Raw genomic sequence first — 21,787 nt, 5'->3', positions numbered from 1 at the left:
AGATAGAAGAGACTCTTGGCATTGGTTGCTGCTGTGGGTCCCACACAGGTCAATGGAAACTGTCTCCTGGTGAACTGATGTTCTTGCTGTCCCAGATCATGCCCAGGCTGAAGTACTGCCACATTAGGCTTTAAGGAGAGAGACAGCCAATCCACACGTTCACAGTCTTTGTTCTAAAGACTGAGTTCTAGGCCAGAGGGGCTCCCTAGGGAGGCCTTCCAGCCTCAGCCATGTGGTAGAGATCTTACTCTGCCTATCAGACCAGGCTCCTCATCCTTTCTGGTATGCTTTCAAACTGCATACCTTTCAAACTGCAAGAAAAAAATCTCAATTAGAACCATCCCAATTCATCAGAAAGGTTCTAATGAACTGAACTTTAAAAGGCTTTCCACCCCCTTTTTCTCCCAGGAAGCTGCTTAGCATCTATGCAACTCTGTCTCTTTTCCAGCAACTAGCCATGCACATCAAGGGGTCTTAAGAAAGGTCTTATGGTCAGGCCATATTGAGATTCTGTTTCACCCTTCTCCTGGGGCAATATGTATCTGTGTTCCTTTTGTTTGTATAACTATGTGGGATCACTCAAATGACTCTCTTGAAAAGGAAGACCCACTGTGCTTGTCTATAAGTCCTGGCAGCTTCAAGTCCTGGCTGAAGCTCTTACATTTCTATCCCACAGCACTTTGTCAGATCTGGAAGCCCAAATCTAAATTCATGGAAAATAGAGTGGGTTTGATAACTTATGCCACATTCATTTTAGAATGCAGGGATGTCTGAGCATATCTAGAAGGACAGCATTACACAATGGGCTTATTTGCCTAAAGGACTGAAGAACCTTCTGGGAAAGAAAGAATTCATTCAAACAAACACAAGTGTCCACATCTCAAGTTTGGTTCAAGAACAAAGGATCAAGGTGGGCAGTGGGGAAGGAAATCAAGGAAGGGAGTAGACCACGGTGTTTACGACTCAGCTTGTCTTTCAGTCCAACTCCCGTGGACCTAATTCTGGCGTCCAGGGGGGAAAGGGCTACAATAAAGTATGAATAAAAACTAAAAGAGTTGTTTCACTAACCTTTATAGACCTTAAGAAACCCAAGGCAGTGCTTTCCAGAGGAAAATCAGGAGAGAAGGGAATTTTGTCAGAAGCCAATAGGGCCCCGACAATATGGGCAGCTTCAGAATACCACCACAGTGGGCTGGAGAAGAGAAGAGGAATGGAAAATGCTAGATGGGAGCAGAGACGAAGTTAGCAGACACAAGTGCCCTCCCACGGGTCTTTTCAGAATTTGCTGGGAGTATCTGCAAAGCGGGAGTAGTACTGTTCTGTGACTGTTCCTGTAGCTACACTTGTACCCCAGAGTGAGGACTGGGGACACGGGACCTAAAATGTAATTGAGCTTCAATATTTGTTCCATGGAACCCCACCAGGTCTTCTGCATTCTATTCGTTTTCTATAGATAAAAATGTTTCAAAAACTATTTGACAGGAATCCTTATAAATGGTAGCAGCTGCCTGGGGGCCGCAGAGAGAAGAAATCAATTTAGAAGATGGGCCTATAGTGTTGGATAAGAATCAGCTGTTAGGAATTGAATGATGACAATCACTTTGTCTTGTCAGTGGTAATATCTATTTATGCCTGAGGCTCAATATTCTAACAAGTGTTCTCCGCCCTGAAATTTTTTACTACTTAGAAATGTCAAACTTTAGGAATACTTGCTTGCAAATTTCTTTTGAAAAGAGCCTGTACATCAAATTATGAATTTGAATTCAGAATTCTGAACTTGAATTCAATGAGAACATGTTGTTCTCACTGCTTATAATTAAAATCAAAGGTAACTCTCTCCGTGATGATTACGACCAATATTATATTTTCCTTTTTAAAGAGCTCTTTTGATTTTTTTTGCTTTTTATTGAATAATTTTTAGAAGATTCTTTCCTTTTTCTTTATCTATTTTCTCTTCAATCATCTTTCATAAGTGAAGAGAAAGAAACAGAAAAATATCAGATACGAGGATAACCCATAGCTGATAAAGGTAAAGCTGTTTTTCTCCCCCAAAGAGAACAGTCTTTACTGTTATTGTTATTATAAAGGTAATACTGCTTATGTCAAAAATTCAAAAAATATAGAATGATAAAAAGGAAAAGTAAAAATTATTTCAAAATCACTGTTCAGAAGATAATCACTATTAATTTCTAGGATAGAATTTACATGTGTCTCTCCATGTACATATCGACAGACAAAAAGAGAGGGAAAGAGCAAGAGCCTTCCTAGGTCCTGCAAGAAAAGCCTGGTACTGCCCCTTGAACCAGTGCCTAAATGTTGTCACCTAGGGAAGAAAGATAGATAAGCAAACCCCATGTTTCAAAATTACCCGTAACACAGCAGCTCCACAGATCAAATTAACCACACAGGACAGCCCTAAAGATCACTCAGGAAAAGTGCTAGAACCACATTGTTATCTTGTTTCCAGAGCGATTCAGAACATCTGTGAGGACACTTATAAACTATAAAGCATTGTCTTTGACGTACATAGTCATCTGATAGGGGCCACAACTCTTGAGTGGCTCAAAATACCACAGAAGTGGGTGGGGAGTGCTTCTACTCAGGGAGAGTCCTTTAACCTCATTTCCCTTCATCTGATCTTTCAGAAAGTCCAAGTAATTTTAATTTACCTTTATAATTGGAGGAGGCCTCCCAGAAAGACTTTAACAAATGTTTGGAATCCATTAGTTGCTGGTCTGCACCCAGGATAAACTGACTTACTTTCCATCAAAGCAAGAATTTAAAAACAACATAAAGTGAAACAAAATAAAAACTTTTATAAACAGGGGAAGAGGACTGATGCTGGTATAATTCCTAACAAGGTTTCAATATAGGAGCGGTGTTCCCTCTTAGTGGGAGGATAGAAAGAGTCGAACTGTGGAATCACATAGTTCTGAATCAAATGCCACACACTTAGGGCTGTATATTGTCTATTGTATGCAATATTTGGGACATATTTACACTAAAGAAGTATTTGCTGTTTATCTAAAATGCAATTTTGACTGTGCATCCTGTATTTTTATTTGCTAAATTTGGCACCCCTACATTCCCTTAATGTATGACCACATGCAAGGTACTTTATTTCTCAGAACTTCCAGCTCTATAAATGGAAGTTGCAGGATAACAATAACTCTTAGGTGATTGAGAAGCACCTAGCATTCACTCATTAGATATTTACTGAGTGTCTACTATAGTGAGGGCTCTGGCTAGGCCAGGGAAATAGAACATGTCCTCCTGAAGATTACATTAAACAGTTAACTGCACAACTAGTTACTTACCTTAAACTGTGATTAGCACAACAGAAAAATATAGGATGTTAGGAGGTGGAGATGTAACTGGTCAGAGCAGCTTTCCTTGAAGAAATGATATATGAACTTGGACGCATATATTCAAAGGTGCATACTTGGAATACTTAAAACTCAAAATGTCCAAAACTAAACCGAGTACCTTTCATCTCTTCCTTGCAAACCAGTCTTCTGTCCTAAGTCCTTAAACTTCAGTTAAAGGAATAACATTCATAGGTTGTCCATGCCAGAAACCTGGGAGTCATTCTGAACTCATTCCTGACACTCTCTCTATATATCAATTCCATTATCAGTTTTTCTTCCAAACATTCGTCACATCTGTATACTGTTTTCCATCTGTACTACCACTGCCCTGGTTGTCTCTTGCATGGCTATTTTGATAGCTTCCTAACCAGTTAATATACTGCTAGTTCTGCTCCCTTAAATACTTTATACTCGAGCTAGAAAAAGCTATTACATTTCTCTACTTAAAATATTTTAGTGGCTTCCTTTTACCAAAAGCCCAGGATTTCCTTCCTTTTCCCCTTTATAGCATCTTTAAGAATCATTCCTGAGCAGTCAATAACCAATTCAGGGAATCACGGATGTGTTTTAAAACCAAGGATACTCCGTATCACCCCAACAACAGAGAGCACTGAGAGACTGTTAGAAAACCAACATAGGGCTCCTTCTGATTACAGCAAACAATGATATGCTCAGCACTGGGATGAAAAAAAAAAAACACCCAAAAACCTTATAAAAAATTTGTCCTTCCAAACAACCAGTGCCTATTATAAACCTAAGCCTCTTTGCTAAAACCTGAAGTGTTTGGAAAAGAAGAGCACAGGGAGTCCTGGGTACATGTAAAATGCTATTACCACTTAGCTTCTTTGGATCTGAACACTTCCTACTACCTAATCTTCATTTCCTTGTAAGCCACATCTGTTCATGTGTTGTGTTTGGATCTCTGGTGTTGACGTTCTGTACATATATCACTTCTATGTTCGTCCAGTTTCCATCAAAAAATGAAAGTATGTACCATATTCCTTCAAACACCAAATGTGAAAAACCACTAGCCAGATCCCTAGACTCAGAAATTTAAAGTAATTTTTTTATTTCTCTTTGCCTTAGAACAGAACCACTAGTGTGGGAGGGGTGAATTCCATGATAGGATTTAAGAAGCAGGCTCAGAAGGTAAGTTCATGTAGAGGAGAGCCGTGCTGTTCTAACAGAGAAGAGAATAGGAATTGGAGGCAACAGAAGACAATTACCTCCTACTTGCTGCCTTGGTTCCAAGTAGGTCTGGGATTCCAAGGAGTCATCAGAAGGACTTCAGTCTTTTCTCTGTTCAGATTAGGACGAACCTGAGAATGGTGGAGGTGTGGGAAGTAGGTCCTCTTGTCTTGCCCTGTTCTGCATCCAGCTCCTGGATGCTGTGGAAACAAAGCAGGACTTAATGAAGGCCAAAATGAAGTCCCTTTTGCTATAATCCTTTCTCCCTCTACTGTAGACTCTTCACACCCACTGTCTAATGAGTTATAAGAGATAAAGAGAGGAGATTAGAGAGTTGAAGCAAAGAAGAGGACAACTCTTGAGGCTTAGGTAAGGAGGGAAAGTCTTCTCCAGAGTCTGTCAGAGCTTGCCAAAATAACAAAGGCCACTTTTGGGGACAGAACAAGAAAGACAGACTTAAGGAATCCCTTATTCCTCACATGGACGCTGTGAAAGAGTTATGAGAACAGATCATGCAGGCTACTTGTGGGGTAACAAAAAAATCAGGTCAACCACAGCTTCCTTCAGCCTCAATTGTGATTCAATTCACCAAACCAGCTGGGCTATTTTGGACAGGAACCCAGGAGGTTGGGCTGAAAACCAAAGGTAACAGGGGGCCATGGATAGCAGAGTCTCCCATGTCCAGGAAAGCTGCCGCAAGTAGGCAGCCTGAAGCATTCATACAGATCAGGGTAACTATATTGGACATAGCTATATCCTTATGCCTATCATCATTTATAGCTCATTTCCTTCTTCTGGAAGAAATGATGAGCACTGGGTGTTATATGCAACTAATGAATCGTTAACATTACATCAAAAACGAATGATGTATTATATGTTGGCTAATTGAATTTAAATAAAAAAAGAAAGCAAATTACTCTACACTGAATTACATATGTGTACATACATTGTCCAGTTTGCAGTGTGCAGAAGACATTATGTTTGCTTTATGCAGACCCCTTCTTCTTAGTCACCTACCAGCCAGGGGAGGCCATGGGTCATTCATTAATTCTGGCTAATTATATGTAAGTAGGGCCATCTTTCCCTCTTCTTCCTGCTTAAAATACAAACTTGATATCTGAAATTGCAGCAGCCATTTTGTCACCATGAGGTGACAGACATATATAAAAAACGGCTGAAAATCATGGACAATAACCTTGACATTGTCAAGTTACTGAGCTAGTAGAAGCAAATACATATGCCCAGCTTTCTTATGTGACATGAAATGATTTGTTTAAGCCATTCTTTTGGGATTACTTTCAACCTTAAAGATTCCCTAAATGATATATGGAGTCCATCTGCTTTATTGAATTATTAAAGTGTTGGTTACTGACAAGAGAAAGGATAAACACCATATGATCATTTCCATAGATGCAGAAAAACATCTGACAAAGCATAACATCCATTCATGATAAAAGCCCTCAACAGAGTAGATTTGGAGGGAACATACCTCAACATAATAAAAGCCATATATGAAAAACCAACAGCTAATATCATCCTAAATGGGGAACAACTGAGAGCTTTTCCTCTATGGTCAGGAACAAGACAAGGATATCCACCCCTACCACTGTTATTCAACATAGTACTGGAAGTCCTAGCCATAGCAATCAAATAAAGGCATCCAAACTGGCAAGAAAGAAGTAAAACTTCCACTATTTGCAAATGACATACTATATTTAGAAAACCCTAAAGACTCCACCAGAAAGCTGAACTAGAACTAGATAAATGAATTCAGTAAGATCGCAGGACACAAAATCAATATACAGAAATCCATTGCATTTCTACACACTAATAATGAGGTAGCAAAAAGAGAAATTAAGAAAACAATTCAGGGGCACCTGGGTGGCTCAGTGGTTAAGCATCTGCCTTCAGCTTGAGTCATGATCCTGGGGTCCTGGGATCGAGCCCTGAATTGGACTCCTTCCTCAGTGGGGAGCCTGCTTCTCCCTCTCTCACTCCCCCTGCTCGTGCTCTCTCCCTCTGTCAGAAAAATAAATAAAATCTTAAAAAAAAAACAATCCCATGTACAATCACATCAAGAATAAGCAAACACCTTAGAATAAACTTAATGAAGGAGGTGAAAGACCTGTACTCTGGAAACTATAAAATACTGATGAAAGAAATTGAAACAACACAGGCAAATGGAAAGATATTCCATGTTCATGGATTAGAAGAATATATATTGTTAAAATGTCCATACTACCCAAAGTAATCTAGATTTAATGTAATTCCTATTAAAATACCAACATTTTTCACAGAACTAGAATAAACAATCTTAAAATTTGTATGGCACCCCAAAGACCCTGAATAGCCAAAGCAATCTTTTTTTTTTTTTTAAAGATTTGTTTATTTATTTGAGAGAAAGAGAAAGTGCAAGCAGGGGGACGGGCAGAGGGAGAGAGGAGAGAGAGAGAGAATCCTCAAGCAGACTCCCCACTGAGCACAGAGCCTGATGCGGGGCTCCATCCCAGGACCCTGAGATTATGACCTGAGCCAAAATCAAGAGTCGGATGCTTTCGGGCACCTGGGTGGCTCAGTTGGTTAAGTGACTGCCTTTGACTCGGGTCATGATTGTGGAGTCCTGGGATTGAGTCCTGCATCAGGCTCTCTGCTCGGCAGGGAATCTGCTTCTCCCTCTGACCCTCCCCACTCTCATGCTCTCTCTCTCTCAAATAAATAAATAAAATCTTCAAAAAAAAAAAAAAGAGTCGGATGCTTAACTGAGCCACCCAGATGCCCCTAGCCAAAGCAATCTTGAAAAAGAAAACAAACCTAGAGGTACCACAATCATAGATTTCAAGAAATACTACAAATCTATAGTAATCAAAACAGTATGGTACTGGCACAAAAACAGATGCATAAATCAATGGAACAGAATAGAGAACCCAGAAATAAACCCACAACTATATGGTCAATTAATCTTTGAGAAAGGAGGCAAGAATATGCAATGGGAAAAAGTCTCTTCAACAAATGATGTTGGGTAAACTGGATAGCTATAAGCAAAAGAATGAAACTGTACCACTTTCTTGCATGATAAAAAAACAAACTCAAAATGGATTAAGGACCTAAATGTGAGACCTGAAACTATAAAGATCCTAGAAGAGAGCACAGGCAGTAATTTCTCTGAAATCAGCTATATGAACATCTTTCTAGGTATGTCTCCTGAGGCAAGGGAAACAAAAGCAAAAATAAGCTATCGGGACTACATTAAAATAAAGGGCTTCTGCATGGCAAAGGAAACAACCAACAAAACTAAAACAGAAACTACTGAATAGGAGAAGATATTTGCAAATGATATATCCAATAAGGGGTTAGTATCCAAAAATATATAAAGAACTTATATATAACTTAACACCCCAAAAACCCCCAAATGATCCAAATTAAAATGGGCAGAAGACATGAACAAAGAATACATATATATGGCCAACAGACATGAAAAGATGCTTAACATCATTTATCATCAGGGAAATGCAAAAAACAATGAGATATCACGTCATATCTGTTAGAATGGCTAAAATCAACAACATAAGAAACACCAGGTTTTGGTGAGTATTGGAGAAAAAGGAACCCTTATGCACTGTTGGTAGGCATGCAAACTCATGCAGCCACTGTGGAAAACAGTATGGAGGTGCCTCAAAAACTAAAAATAGAATTACCAGGGATGCCTGGGTGGCTAAGTTGGTTAAGTATCTGCCTTCAGCTCAGGTTATGTCCTGGGGTCCTGGGATCGAGCCCCGCATCAGACTCCCTGCTCAGTGGGGAGTTTGCTTCTCCCTCTCCTTTTACCCCTCCCACTGCTTGTGCTCTCTGTCTGAAATAAACAAAATCTTTAAAAAAATAAAAATAAATAGAATTACCATATGATCCAGTAATACTACTGGGTATTTGGCCAAAGAATATGAAAACACTAATTTGTAAAGATACACACACACACACACACACACACACACACACACACACACATACCCTATGTTTATTGCAGCATTATTTATAATAGCCAAATCTTGGAAGCAGCCCAAGGGTCCACTGATAAATGAATAGGTAAAGAAGATGTGGTATATATACACAATGGAATATTACTCAGCCATAAAAAAGAATGAAGTCTTGCCATTTGCAACAACATGGATAGATTGAGATTATAATGCTAAGTGAAATAAGTCAGAGAAAGACAAATATCATATGATTTCACTTATATGTGAAATTTAAGAAAACACGACTTAAAACAATGACTTAAGCCAAAACTAAAATGACAGATGCATAGCTCTGTCAAATAATTTTTCCGCCAGTATCTACTCATGCGTGCAATAGAGTCTTCACTCTAAGACCTTCAGTATAAGAGAGCACAGGGAGAAAGTTGGCTAGAGAAAAGGTATTAGAAAGTTAGGACTTTCATTGGCATATGAATATGCTGGCAAAGACCTGGCTATAGAGGTAACTGGAGCTAATGTTCCAACATCCACTTTATTTCAAATCAGTATAAGTCAATCATGATAAGACTATGTCCCTTGGAACTGTTAATTGGGGGATAAGTAGATTTAAGCCAATATGGATCAAGGACCTATTGGAGTTCCTAGGAAAAAGGTCTAGTTTCAATCTCCTGCTGGAAATAATCAAGGGAGTATATTATTCTAACTGTTGCTGGCAACCATATTATGACCATGAGAATAACCAGTTTTGGCAGGAAGCCAGCTCTATGGCAGCAGAGAATTGGGGTTCCTAATGACATCTCTAAGCTGCTAAATCAATTAGCTCTGGAGTCTAACCTACTTTTAGACTTCCTAACATGTGAAATAAATGTCTTTGGTGTTCAGGCCAATTTGAAGCAGGGTTTCTGTTACTTATGGCTGGGGGTATTCTATCTGACATAGAATTTGGTACCTGAAACTGAAGTGCCATAAGTCTCAGACTGTAAAATGTGATGTGGAATTTGTTGAGTAGAGAAAAGTGGGACCAATAACAATGGGGACTCTGTTATTATACCTGGTTGAAAAGGTTCTAGAAACTTGCTTGAGAAACAGTAAAACTGTCTTAACTTGGGGGACAGATCTATGCCTACTAAAGCTGTAGTATTTGAGGAAATGATAGGAAAAATTAAGATTGTTGGAATGCCATCAGCTGCTTCTTGCTGCCTTAGCAAAACCCTACAAGAAAGAGAGAAGATGAAACTAAAGGTGGCTCATTTGATAGCAGAAAAGGAAGAAAATATAGATCTTTTCCAAGGGAGGACTTTTCTGTCTATAGCCTATATTCTAAGTTTTTTGAGAGTCCAATAATTTTGATCCTTGCATGCTGAAAACAAACAAACCAAAAAACAAACAAACCAAAAAACAAACAACAACAACAAAAACAAACACCAAAGTCTTTTCTCCCAAGAGGGAGGGAAAGGGGTGGAGTGTAAATATCCACAGAAAAGGTTGGAAGGCTCCCAGAAACTCTAGCTAGGATAGATTAGTGATGATCTTTCCTTACTGAAGCCAATCCATAAAGACTGGGGGAGGTGGCTGTTTGTTCAAATGTGAAGACATCAATGCAAAGCTACAAGGAACATAAAGATTCAGGGAAATATGACACAACCAGAAGAATAAATCATTATTAGCCAACCCTAAAGAAATGGAGATCTATGTATTTCCTGAGAAAGAATTCAAAATAATCATCTTTAAGTTCAGTGAGTCATAAAAAACACAGATTACTAAATGAAAACAGGAAAACAATATGTGAACAAAACAAAAATATCAACAAAGACATAAAAACCATAAAAAGAACCAAACAGAAATTCTGGGAGCTCAAGAATTTAATAATTGAACTGAAAAATTCAATAGAGAGCTTCAACATCCAACTTGACCAAGCAGAAGAAAGAGTCCATGAACTCGAAGCTGAGTCACTTGAAATTATTTGGTCAGAGGCACACAAAATAAAAATGAAAGAAGAAAGCCTGAGGGAATCATGGGACATCATCAAATGTACCAATATGCACATAAAGGAGAGAGAGAAAAAGGGACAGAAAGCTTTAAGAAATAAAGGAATTTCAACACAATAAAGATTATATATGACAAGCCATAGCTAACATCATACTCAACAGTGAGAAATTGACAGCTTTTCATTTAAGATCACTAACAAGACAAGGATACCTGTTGTGGGCGCCTGTGTGGCTCAGTTGGTTAAGCGACTGCCTTCGGCTCAGGTCATGATCCTGGAGTCCCGGGATCGAGTCCCGCATCGGGCTCCCTGCTCAGCAGGGAGTCTGCTTCTCCCTCTGACCCTCTTCCCTCTCATGCTCTCTATTTCTCATTCTCTCTCTCTCAAACAAATAAATAAAATCCTTAAAAAAAATTAAAAAAAAAAGGATACCTGTTGTTCCTACATCTATTCAACACAGTACTAAAAGTCCTAACCATAGCAATTAGGCAAGAAAAAGAAGTAAAAGCCATCTGAGTAAGAAAAGAAGATACACTGTCTCTTTGCAGATGACATGATCTTATGTGTAGAAAACCATAAAGACTAAACACACATACACATAAAACCTATTAAAACTAATAAGCAAATTCAGTAAAGTTGAAGGATACAAAATTAACATAAAAATCAGATGCATTTCTATAACTATCAATGAGCTATCTGAAAAAGAAATTAAGAAAACAATCACATTTACAATAGTATCAAAAAGAATAAAATACTTAGGAATAAACTTAACCAAAGAGGTGAAAGACTTACACACTGAAAACTACAAAATGTTGGTAAAAGAAATTAAAGACACAAATCAATGGAAAGATAGCCCATGTTCACAGGTTGGAAGACAATATTGTTTAATATCCATACTACCGAAAGAAATCTATAGATTCAATGTTATCCTCATCAAAATCCTAATGACATTTTTTACAGAAATAGAAAAAAAATCCTAAAATGCATTTGGAACCAGGGAGGTCCCCAAATAGCCAAGACAATCTTGAGGAAGAAAACAAAGCTGAAGTCATTATATTTCCTGATTTCAGTATAGCATTTCATATGTGCAAGATAAATAGGTTCTAGAGATCTTCTATAAAATATAGTGCCTATTGTTAATAATATTATGTTGTATACTCAAAAAAATAGTTAACAGGGCATATCTCATGTTAAGTGTTACTACTATGAAAAGTGGAGAGAGTACAAGATAGATATGTTTATTACTTTAATTGTGGTGATGGTTTCGTGGGTATGCCTATGTCCAAACTCATAAAATTATATACATTAATATGTGCATTTCTTTGGTATATCAATTATACCTCAATATAGTTGTGGGAAAGGGTACCTGGGTGGCTCAGTTGGTTAAGTGTCTAACTCGTGGTTTCAGCTCAGGTCATGATCTCATGTGTTGTGGAACTGAGCCCCCTGTTAATTTCCATGCTGAGTGGGGAGCTTAGGATTCTCTCCCTCTCTCTCTCTCCCTCTGCTCCTCTCCCACATGTGCTCTCTCTCAAATAAATACTCTTTAAAAAAAGTAAACTTGTGGGGGAAAAAAGTTAATAAAGTCTGAAAGCATTTGTATTCTTAGAAATTAGGTTCAAATATGGTTGAGCTATCTCTTTATTGTGGTCAACCATAAAATGTGAAAAAATTTTCCAATTTATTTAATAAAGTATTTGCCCATGAAATAATACCCCTAGTTACACAAGATTTTTGATTCACACACATATTGCTGACAGAATTAAAATATAATGGTTGTTTCTATGACTGCTCATTCATGGAATATCTAAATCTCTCTTGTATGCCATGGGTTTGTGGTTTTATCTTTGTTTTTCCATCTTAGATCTTATACTAACTTAAAATTGGAGAGTTGCTTTTTCTCAGAAAGTGAATCTCTCTGAGGCTGAACACCTGAGTAGAAACAATTGGGAACAATTGAGTAGGGGGAAACCAAGCTCACTGATGCCAATTCCCCCGCCCCCCCAAGCTTTCTTACTGTCTATCTGGAGATGTAGAACAAATAATTTGGATTGAATAGTAAATTTGGAGACAGAGGGAGGTTAACCATTTCCTACTAACTTAATTTAATAACTTTCATGTTTTACCTATTCTGTTTCTAGTTATTGATTTATTTGTGACTTGGACAGGAATTTTAAGCCTAATATATATGACCAAGCAGACACTGAAATCCAGTGGAATGATTAGGGGGTGGATATTTGAAAAAATGTAAAAGATTTTAGTATGGTGATTTTCTTGGTAAAATTCTGTAAAAACTGCATATATTAATGGGTAAAAGTAGATAATAAAAGATTGGTTTGCCTCTATTTGATGAAATGGAGGTAATACTTCAACCCAGAAACACTACTGCACAGAAATGGGAAAGTAGAAAATGACATTTCTCTCTGCAGTTATCACTTTTAAGTGTGACTAAAAGCACAAACTTCAGTCCATGTAACTTGGGAAATTTGAAAACAGGTGTCTCTCGGTCATGTTAATAAAACCTTCTTTTTTAAAATTTTATTTTACTATGTTAATCACCGTACATTACATCATTAGTTTTTTTTTCTCCTAGAACTTTTTTTTATTGTTATGTTAATCACCATATATTACATCATTAGTTTTTGATGTAGTGCTCCACGATTCATTGTTTGCGTATAACACCCAGTGCTCCATGCAGTACATGCCCTCTTTAATACCCATCACCAGGCTAACACATCCCCCTACCCCCTCCCCTCTAGAACCCTCAGTTTGTTTCTCAGAGTCCATAGTCTCTCATGGTTTGCTCCCCCTCCGAATTCCCCCCCTTCATTTTTCCCTTCCTGCTATCTTTTTCTTTCTTTTTTTTTTTTTTTTTAACATATAATGTATTATTTGTTTCAGAGGTACAGGTCTGCGATTCAACATTCTCACACAATTCACAGTGCTCACTATAGCCTTCTCTTAATAAACATTGTTTCCTTTTATCCATGAACCCACTCTTACCATCCTGACATTTGTGTTTTACAAAATTAAAGATATTTGCAATAATTATTTAAGTTGTAAACTACATGAATCCAAGAAGGATCAGGTATGAAAAGATAAACCCAAGAAGAAATATCACAAATGGGGGAACTAAGTTTTCATTTGATTTTTATCTGCTCAGTGGGACAGAAGCAATAGTCTCTCACTCAGCTATCCTATTTAAGACAACAGCTCTTTCAGTTCTTTTTGGCCAGAAAATTAGTAATATGTAAATTAATAGAAAGTATACTCTTAGGAAATAAACCATATATCACACTAAATGGTTACGGCAATTGTGAAATACAAACTTTATCTACCCTAGTATAAATACATATCACATTTTTTCTCAAATATATGGCCTAATCACAAAGAGAAAACCATAAAAGCATGTCATTTAACTATGAAGAGTAGTGTTAAGATGGAAAAGTTCCATGGAAAGGCCAACTTTTCATTCAGATTGTAGACAACATCAAAAGAAATCAGGACATACAGTTGTCCATACATAGTAGAAATCAACAAAGGAGGTTGTTTTTATAAGGGCACCTTCTTCTGCTCCCCTAGAATTCAGGCACTTAACTATTTGAGAAGCAGTTCACTTTTTCTATCCAGAACACTATAAAATGGCCACCTGCTAAGGATGTAGCCAAAATAAGAAAAAAAAAAAAAATGAACAATTTCCTTGTTTACTCATGATGAAATAGTTTTGTGTCAAAACTTCAGGTGGATTACTGCACACATCTTTCTCCCCCACTCCAACTTTCTCTACCAAAACTTTCAACACTCTTGCTGATTCCACATTATATGATAGCATTGCTTCATTTTAAATCTCTCAATACTACATGATAAATTTACATACAAACCTGATGCTGTAGCTCATGCTCACAAATTGGCAAATAAAAAATAAAATGCAACTTTATCTTTTATTTAATTAATCAAGGACTTTTCTCAAAGAAATGATAAGTTGTGTTCCTAAGCTAGGTTCAGGTCCAAATTGATTGTTTCTGCAAAATTTGGACATGAGAAAAGGAAGTCATTCCTGTGTTTGGCTCTTCCAATTTATCTTCAATAATATTACTAGAGGAATCTTTGTAAAATGCAAATATAAAATATATCAATAGCTAAAAAATAATAAATAAAATCTATCAATAGCTTTCCATTGTACTCAGGAAAAATCCTACTTCCTTAGAATAACATACTGTAGATATTTATTGAATGACAACTATGTGTCAGATACTGTTATAGGACCTAGGGATAGCAATAGACATCCCTGCCTTCACAGAGTTTACATTAAAGTAGAAGGACACAGACATTGAAAGAATTAATAAGAAAATTATGCAGCGTAATTAGGAGATAATAGAGGGAAAAAGCAGGAAAGGGAGATAGCTAGTTCCTGGGAGGTCAATATTAATAAGTGATCAGAAAAGAAAGACATTTGAGCAGAGAACTGAAGAAAGTGAGAGAATAAATCAAGTGGATATTGAGGTAGAGAACATTTCAGGCAGAACAGCAAATGTAATGGCAATGAGGATGTCACATGCTATTTTATTCAAGGAGCAGTGACAAGGCCAGTGTGACTGGAGGTGAGTAAGAGAGAAGAGTAGTGGAAGAGGACATTATTGATGAGGGGGACCTTGTAAGCCAACTAATGACTTTGGCTTTTACTTTTGGTGAGATGGGATGCCACTTGGAAGATTCTGATAAACATGACATAATTTGATTTATATTTTAGAAGGATCATTCTGCCTCCTGTGTGAAGAGAGGTTTTAGTGGACCAAGAACTGAAGGAAGGAGTACCATCTAGGACAATGATTGAAGTATTAAGACAAATGTTGATAATGGCTTAGACTAGAGTGGTAGAGATAACTGTGGTTAGATGAAAGATGCTGTGCTGGATTAAAGATAAATTTTGAGATAGAACCAATAAGATTTCTTGACAGATTGAATATGGGGCACAAAAGAAAAAAAAGAAAACAAAGATGACTGCATAGATTTTTGTTTTGAGCAGTTAGTAGAATATGGAATTCCCAATAATGAGTGACAGAGAAGACCTATGGAGCCATCTTTTCTGGAACCATTGCCACATTTCTATAGTATTTGTTGGTACAATTACTTATCTTAAATATATTTTTTAAACATTCAAATATACTGATGTGTTGAAGGATACCATTTTCATTTGCTACTCAAAGAAAAAGCATTACCACTTCTTCAATGTTTAGGCCTTAATTAGGTGATGATAATTGGCAATAGGAGTAGTGATTGAATGCCCTATGGTATCTTTTATTATTTAGTAATATGACAATCTTAAGTTTTAATCTATTGATTTCATTCTTAATTTTAACAATACAGTTGTTTTACATACACTGGTTATATATACAATTCTTAGAGATAAATATAGTTTCATTTGGGGACATTGTTTATTTCAGTATAGCCATAAACCAAAAGCATACTGCATGTATTTCAACCACAACTATGAAACTAGCAAAACAAAACAAAATAACAACTTTGAGATATAATCTACACACCATGAGTATACAGTTCAGTGGTTTTTTAGTATATTCATGAAATTGGGCAACCATCACCACTATGTAATTTTAGAACATTTTCATCACCTCAAAAAGAAACCCCACGACCATTAGCACTCACTTCACATTCTCCCTTATCCCAGCTCCTGGAAACCAGTAAATTACTTTCTGCCATGTTGGATTTGCTTTTCCTGGATATTTTATATAAATGGAATCATACAATATTTGGCTTTTTGTGACCAGTTTCTTGAAATTAGCATAATGTTTTCAAGGTTCATCTGTGTTGTAGAATGTATCAGTCCTTCAGTATTTCCACTGCCAAATAATATGCCATCGTATGGATATGCAACATTTTATTTATCCATTCATAAGTCAATAGGCATTTGCGTTGCTTCCAATTTTTGGCTATTTTAATTAATGTTGCTGTGACCATTTGTTTACAAGCTTTTGGATATGTTTTCATTTCTCTGGCATATACCTAGGAGTGGAACTGCTTCGTCATACAGTACTCTAATATTTTGAGAAACTACCAAATTGTTTCCCAAAGCAGCTGAGTCTTTTTTTTTTTTTTTTACATTCCTACCAGCAATACATTATGGTTCTATTTCTTCACATCTTTGTCAACACTTGCTATTGTCTTTTTTTATGTTAGTTATCCTAATGGGTATGAAATGGCACCTCATTGTGATTTTGGTTTGCTTTTCCCTATTGATTAATGATATTCAGCATCTTTTCATGTGCTTTTTGATCATGTGTACATATTTTTTGGAGAAATGTCTATTCAAATCATTTGGCCATTTTTAAATTGGGTTATTTGCCATTTCATTGTTGAGTTGCAAGTGTTTTTTATACATTCTGGATACAAATCACTTATAAGATTCATGATTTGCAAATATTTTCTTCCATTCTGTGAGTTATCTTTTGACTTTCTTTATGGTGTCCTTTGAAGGACAAAAGTTTCAGATTTTAATAATGTCCAATTTATTTTTTTCTTTTGTTGATTTTGCTTTTAGTGACATATCTAAGGAATCACTGACTAATTCAAAGTCAAGAATATTTACTCCTATGTTTTATTCTATTAGTTTTGTTATTTTAGGTCTAAAATTCAGGTCTATGGTTCAGTTTTGGTTAATGTTTGTATATAGTATGAAGTAGGGGTCCAACTTCATTCTTTTGCATATAAATATGCAGTTGTCCCAGCACCAGCTGTTGAAAAGACTATTCTTCCTCCCTTTGGCACTCTTGGCAAAAACCAACTGACCATAAATTTAAGGGTTTATTTCTGGACTCTCCATTCTATTCCATTGATCTATGTCTGTTCTTATGCCAGTAAACCTAGCAAATTGTACACTTAGCAATTAATTGCCCACCCATCCCTTTACATTCACAGTTTTATACTAGAGCATCCCTATATGTCTGTCTTTCCTACTAAAATGTAAAATTTTGTAGGCTAGGGATAGCTACTTATTTTTGTCCTCCTATAGCCTATGATGTTGTTCAATAATGTACCTTAAATATTTTGCAGTCAAAAAAACCCAAATAGGACTGTCTAAAAAGAACATGACCTAATGTACTCATACAGTGTTGTTAACTGCATATACAGTTGATTCTTAAACAACACTGGTTTGAACTGCACAGATCAGATTTTTAAAATAAACACAGGATAATACTGTAAATGTATTTTCTCTTCCTTATGATTTCCTTAACATTATCTTTTCTCTTAATCAACTGTTTTGGTTATCAGTAAGGTTTGTAGTAAAAAACAGGCTATTAGTTAAATCTGGGGGGAGTCAAAGGTTATATGTGGACTTTCAACAGTGTAAGGGTCAGTGCCCCTAACCCCCACTGTGTTCAAGAGTCAACTGAGAAATGAGAAGCCCAAAATAATAGTGGCTTAAACAGATATGATTGTTTCTCTTTCACATAAAAGAGTTCAGGATAGGCAGTCAGAGTTGATTTGGCAGCCACATGAAATTATCAGTATCATAGCTCTCAGTTTTAACATCCCTAGAGTGTGGTCCCCTGTCCTTAAGGTCCAGAAGAGTTACTAGAGCTCCAGCCATTATATCTGCATGGCTACACTTCATTGCAAAGGGAAAGTAGGGAATATGATCTTTATTGAGGAATAGCAATATATCCTGCTAAGAATCAGGATTCTTTTCTAAGCAGGAGGGAAGAATGGATATTAGTATGAAATTAGCATTTTCTACAACAGAAATAACAGAATAACTTTTCCAAAATTCCTTTGGGCCTGAAGAAAGCAAGGTATTTAGGAAGCTCCAAGGTGAGTCAGTGTCTTGTAACTGCCCCTATAGGACTGGACTGAGATCAGCCTGAGATGGATGTGGAGCTTGTTATTCCTTTACTTAGGCTCTGATGCCGTAGCCAACTGGGACCCTTATGTAGTTTTATCCTCACCAGTGGGGTGTGGCACTTGAATTTATATTCCCCAGGAAATAGTACCACACAATCTAAATCTAAATCCTCCCTATATGCTGAATCCATCAAATTTAATTACTTTGTGTTCCATTTTCACAAGAACCTACTCTAGTGTAGAGAACAACCAATTAATCTCTTAAAGTCAAATAAATATTAGGGTTTTTATTACATTAATTCTTCTAAGTAGTATATGATCAAGTCAACAGAACTTTCAGTGATATTTTAACCACACAAAAGTATTTCTAATAGTTGGGATTTCGCCACTACATAGCTAACCACAGAGATTGACTGTAGGAGTGAAGAGTATGTTATCTCCGATTACATGATTGTGAGGCAACAAAAATTTATTGTCTTCTGTATATCCTACACAGAAAACATGTTGTTTTTTGCCTGACCTGTACATACACTTTCAATACTCAAGAATATTTTCTTGTACTTTTATGTTGCCTCTTACCCTGTTCATAGGTAGTTCTAAATCAAACAACAGTGATTTCTCATTTGAAGAAGTAAAATTCTTAAACATTATTTTTTTCCTGCTATATTCAAAACATTATATCATCATCATTCTGGTCCATGAAGCAGCCAACCTGTAACCTCTCTTTCTTTTAGGAATTGTACCTGCATCTTAACTGAGCAAGTATTCTCCTTGGAGAACTCTTATTGTTGCTGCCCCCACGCCATACCCCAAACTCAGAATAACAAAATTGTAAGGATGTCCATTATACCCACAACATCTAGGATACCTTCCAGATGGTCCCTGGAGTGCTCCAAAGGTTTACTCCCTCACCTTAGAAAAGAAGAAATGCTAAAATAATTAGTTGTTCTTGGTATGCTTCATATTTTAAAATTAGCTAAATGGTTAATGTTAATAACTGCCCTATTTTTCAGACTCACAATGTGGGGAATCCATGAAAATTGAGAGAGTGAGAGAGTAAGAGTGAAGGGTGGGGGATGAGAAAATCTCAATTTCTCCAGGTTGATTTTGCATGGGAAAAGTGCTATTAATGTGAATACTTTCAATGACTATGTGCTTTTAAGACAGGTAGAAGCTTTGTCATATTTGTATACAAGGGCTGATACAATAACTGTCAACAAGCTTACTTACAAGATTTTATTCTTAGGTTAAAATAACCCTATCTATTAATGATGATTATGGCTCACAATTTATGAATCAGATGAAAACATCCCAGAGACTTGCCAATGCCTGTAAAGCCCATAATACATTCTTACTCCATGGAAAAATTTGCCTGAATCCTTAAGAAATAAGAAATAGTTAGATATGTATACACACATACACATAAAAAGATAGATCTGTATGGGTGAGCCTATAAACCGGCTAGGCCTAAGAAGTAAAATGAACTCTACAAGAATCTTAATGTCATCAGGTGAGTAGTTCAGAATTATTTGCCCAATACTGTGGGACTAGCCTGATACTTATCAAAGATAGAGAAGAGAATTAAGAGCAAGGTGCATATTTATAAATTAAAAAAAACCTTATAAAAGAGGCAAGTTTGTCTCCCCCCTCCGATTTCCATGAGAGACTATGGACTCTGAAAAACAAACTGAGAGCTCTAGAGGGGACGGGGGTGGGGGGATGGGTTAGCCTGGTGATGGGTATTAAAGAGGGCATGTACAGAATGGAGCACTGGGTGTTACGCACAAACAATGAATCCTGGAACACTACATCAAAAACTAATGATGTAATGTATGGTGATTAACATAGCATAATAAAAAAAATAAAAGAGGCAAGTTTGACTCTAAAATTAGCCACCTATATAACTACTTCTAGAAGCTCTCTACCAGTGTAAGAAGTCCAGTTTCCATAAGGTGGTGTGAGTTTTTCTCTCTGGTTCCTAGTAATAGAAGCTATAGGTGCATCTTATTTGCAGAGGCTGGTTCCTCCTCCCATCTCTATGGGTTGCATGGATAGGACCTGACAGAGTGTTGACTTACTTTATTTCCTCTTCTTCTCTAGCATTACTGTCTTCTAAAATAATTTTTTTGGCTTTGACTTGCAGATATAGGAACTGTTCTCATCTGCTTTTGCTCTAATATCAAATTTGTTCTTATCTAAACCATTTGGAATGGAACTCTCTCCTCAAAATATTAGACATACTGTGGTTTCCTAAACAAAGCAGATATAAACAAAGTAAAACATAATTTCAACATTTTTGGAGGAGGTGGAGTCACTACTGTGAATGTTAGTCACCATACTCTGTTATTACACAGGACTCTGAGGACCTGTGGGGTGCATGAGATGACTGGGTCATATATTAAGGTTCCAGAAGGCTGTACTTTTCTTTGGTTCCTGTATTTACTTCACTTTTTAAATACTTCAGGTGTTTTCTATTTTTCTATCTACCTCCTATGCCCCATCCTTTTAAACTGTTAGGGATCATTTATTCTGCACACAGCCCAATTCCCACAGTTCCTTCACAGCTACCAAGCTCTTGAAAACAAATAACATAGTTGGCTAGAATTGGGCTAAAGAAAGCAAAGGCATAACAGAAATAAAGAGCTAGGCTCCAGGCTATTACTCCACATTCCAGAACCCATTTCAGACTGAATATCCACAACATTTCTTCACTGAGGACAGAATTATTCTCAGTACAGCACTCCAAGCATACACTGCTAATAACTCAGCACATGACAGGAAACCCATTTACCATCTTCACCGTGAGCTTTGTTGCACAAAGGACTTTTAAAAAATTAATTTTCTGGTTTTTGGTTGTGAGTTTGTCTTTCAACTCAGATCAGGATAGGTCAATTTTGATGGTGAACAGTAGCAGAATGTGCCACCCCAAAATATGCTTCGTTAGCATCAGGATTGTTTTGAAAAGCTGCAGACCCAGGAGAGGCTCTGAAAATAGAGTAGAGGTTAGTCTTTTACAAGGAAAAACTATGTTTATAAGGAAATTTACATTAGGAAGGGGCCTGTGCCAGGAAGAAAGCTATTACGAGAGATAAGTTCTTCACCTGAGAGACTTATCTGCAGGGCAAGGCAACTTTTGCTTACCAAACAATCCCTCTTCTCACCTTCCCATGAATTGCCTCCTCCCGTTTGAAGCCACAGACCCCCATCCCCTTCCTTAGCTCAGAATGGGATATAAGCTTCAGCTTTTTAGATGCCCTTTGAGTCTCATATTTTTGTGGGGCTCCCATAGGTATGCATGCATGTAATTGGCATTGTTAATTTTTTCTCCTATTAATCTGTCTTTTTTTATGGGGGGGGTCTCTGCCAAGCACCTAGGCAGGTAGGAGGAAAATGATTGTTCCTTCTCTACAATGGACAGA

At 37.0% G+C, this 21,787-nt stretch overlaps 1 protein-coding gene across 4 annotated transcripts in view; it reads right to left on the bottom strand.

Moving 5' to 3' along the window:
* Positions 1 to 4,451: 4,451 nt before the first annotated feature.
* ADAD1 (adenosine deaminase domain containing 1) overlaps positions 4,452 to 21,787 on the bottom strand; it is a 113,486-nt gene continuing 96,150 nt past the window's right edge. The window contains exons 13-14 of one of the 4 annotated variants that reach the window (XM_027600634.2): positions 19,237 to 19,280; positions 4,452 to 4,756 (exon numbers count right to left, since the gene is read on the bottom strand). In XM_027600634.2, the coding sequence (XP_027456435.1) occupies positions 4,598 to 4,756; positions 19,237 to 19,280 (203 nt within the window). In that variant the 3' untranslated portion in view covers positions 4,452 to 4,597. The remainder of the gene's footprint in view (positions 4,757 to 19,236; positions 19,281 to 21,787) is intronic. The other 3 variants (XM_027600633.2, XM_027600636.2, XM_027600635.2) reach the window with 3 other exon arrangements.

The sequence above is a fragment of the Zalophus californianus genome, chromosome 2, assembly GCF_009762305.2.
Source record: "Zalophus californianus isolate mZalCal1 chromosome 2, mZalCal1.pri.v2, whole genome shotgun sequence".
Classification (NCBI taxonomy): Eukaryota; Metazoa; Chordata; class Mammalia; order Carnivora; family Otariidae; genus Zalophus; species Zalophus californianus.
The sequence above is the reverse complement of the archived record's forward strand: the minus strand, read 5'-3'. Positions and strand labels throughout refer to the sequence as shown.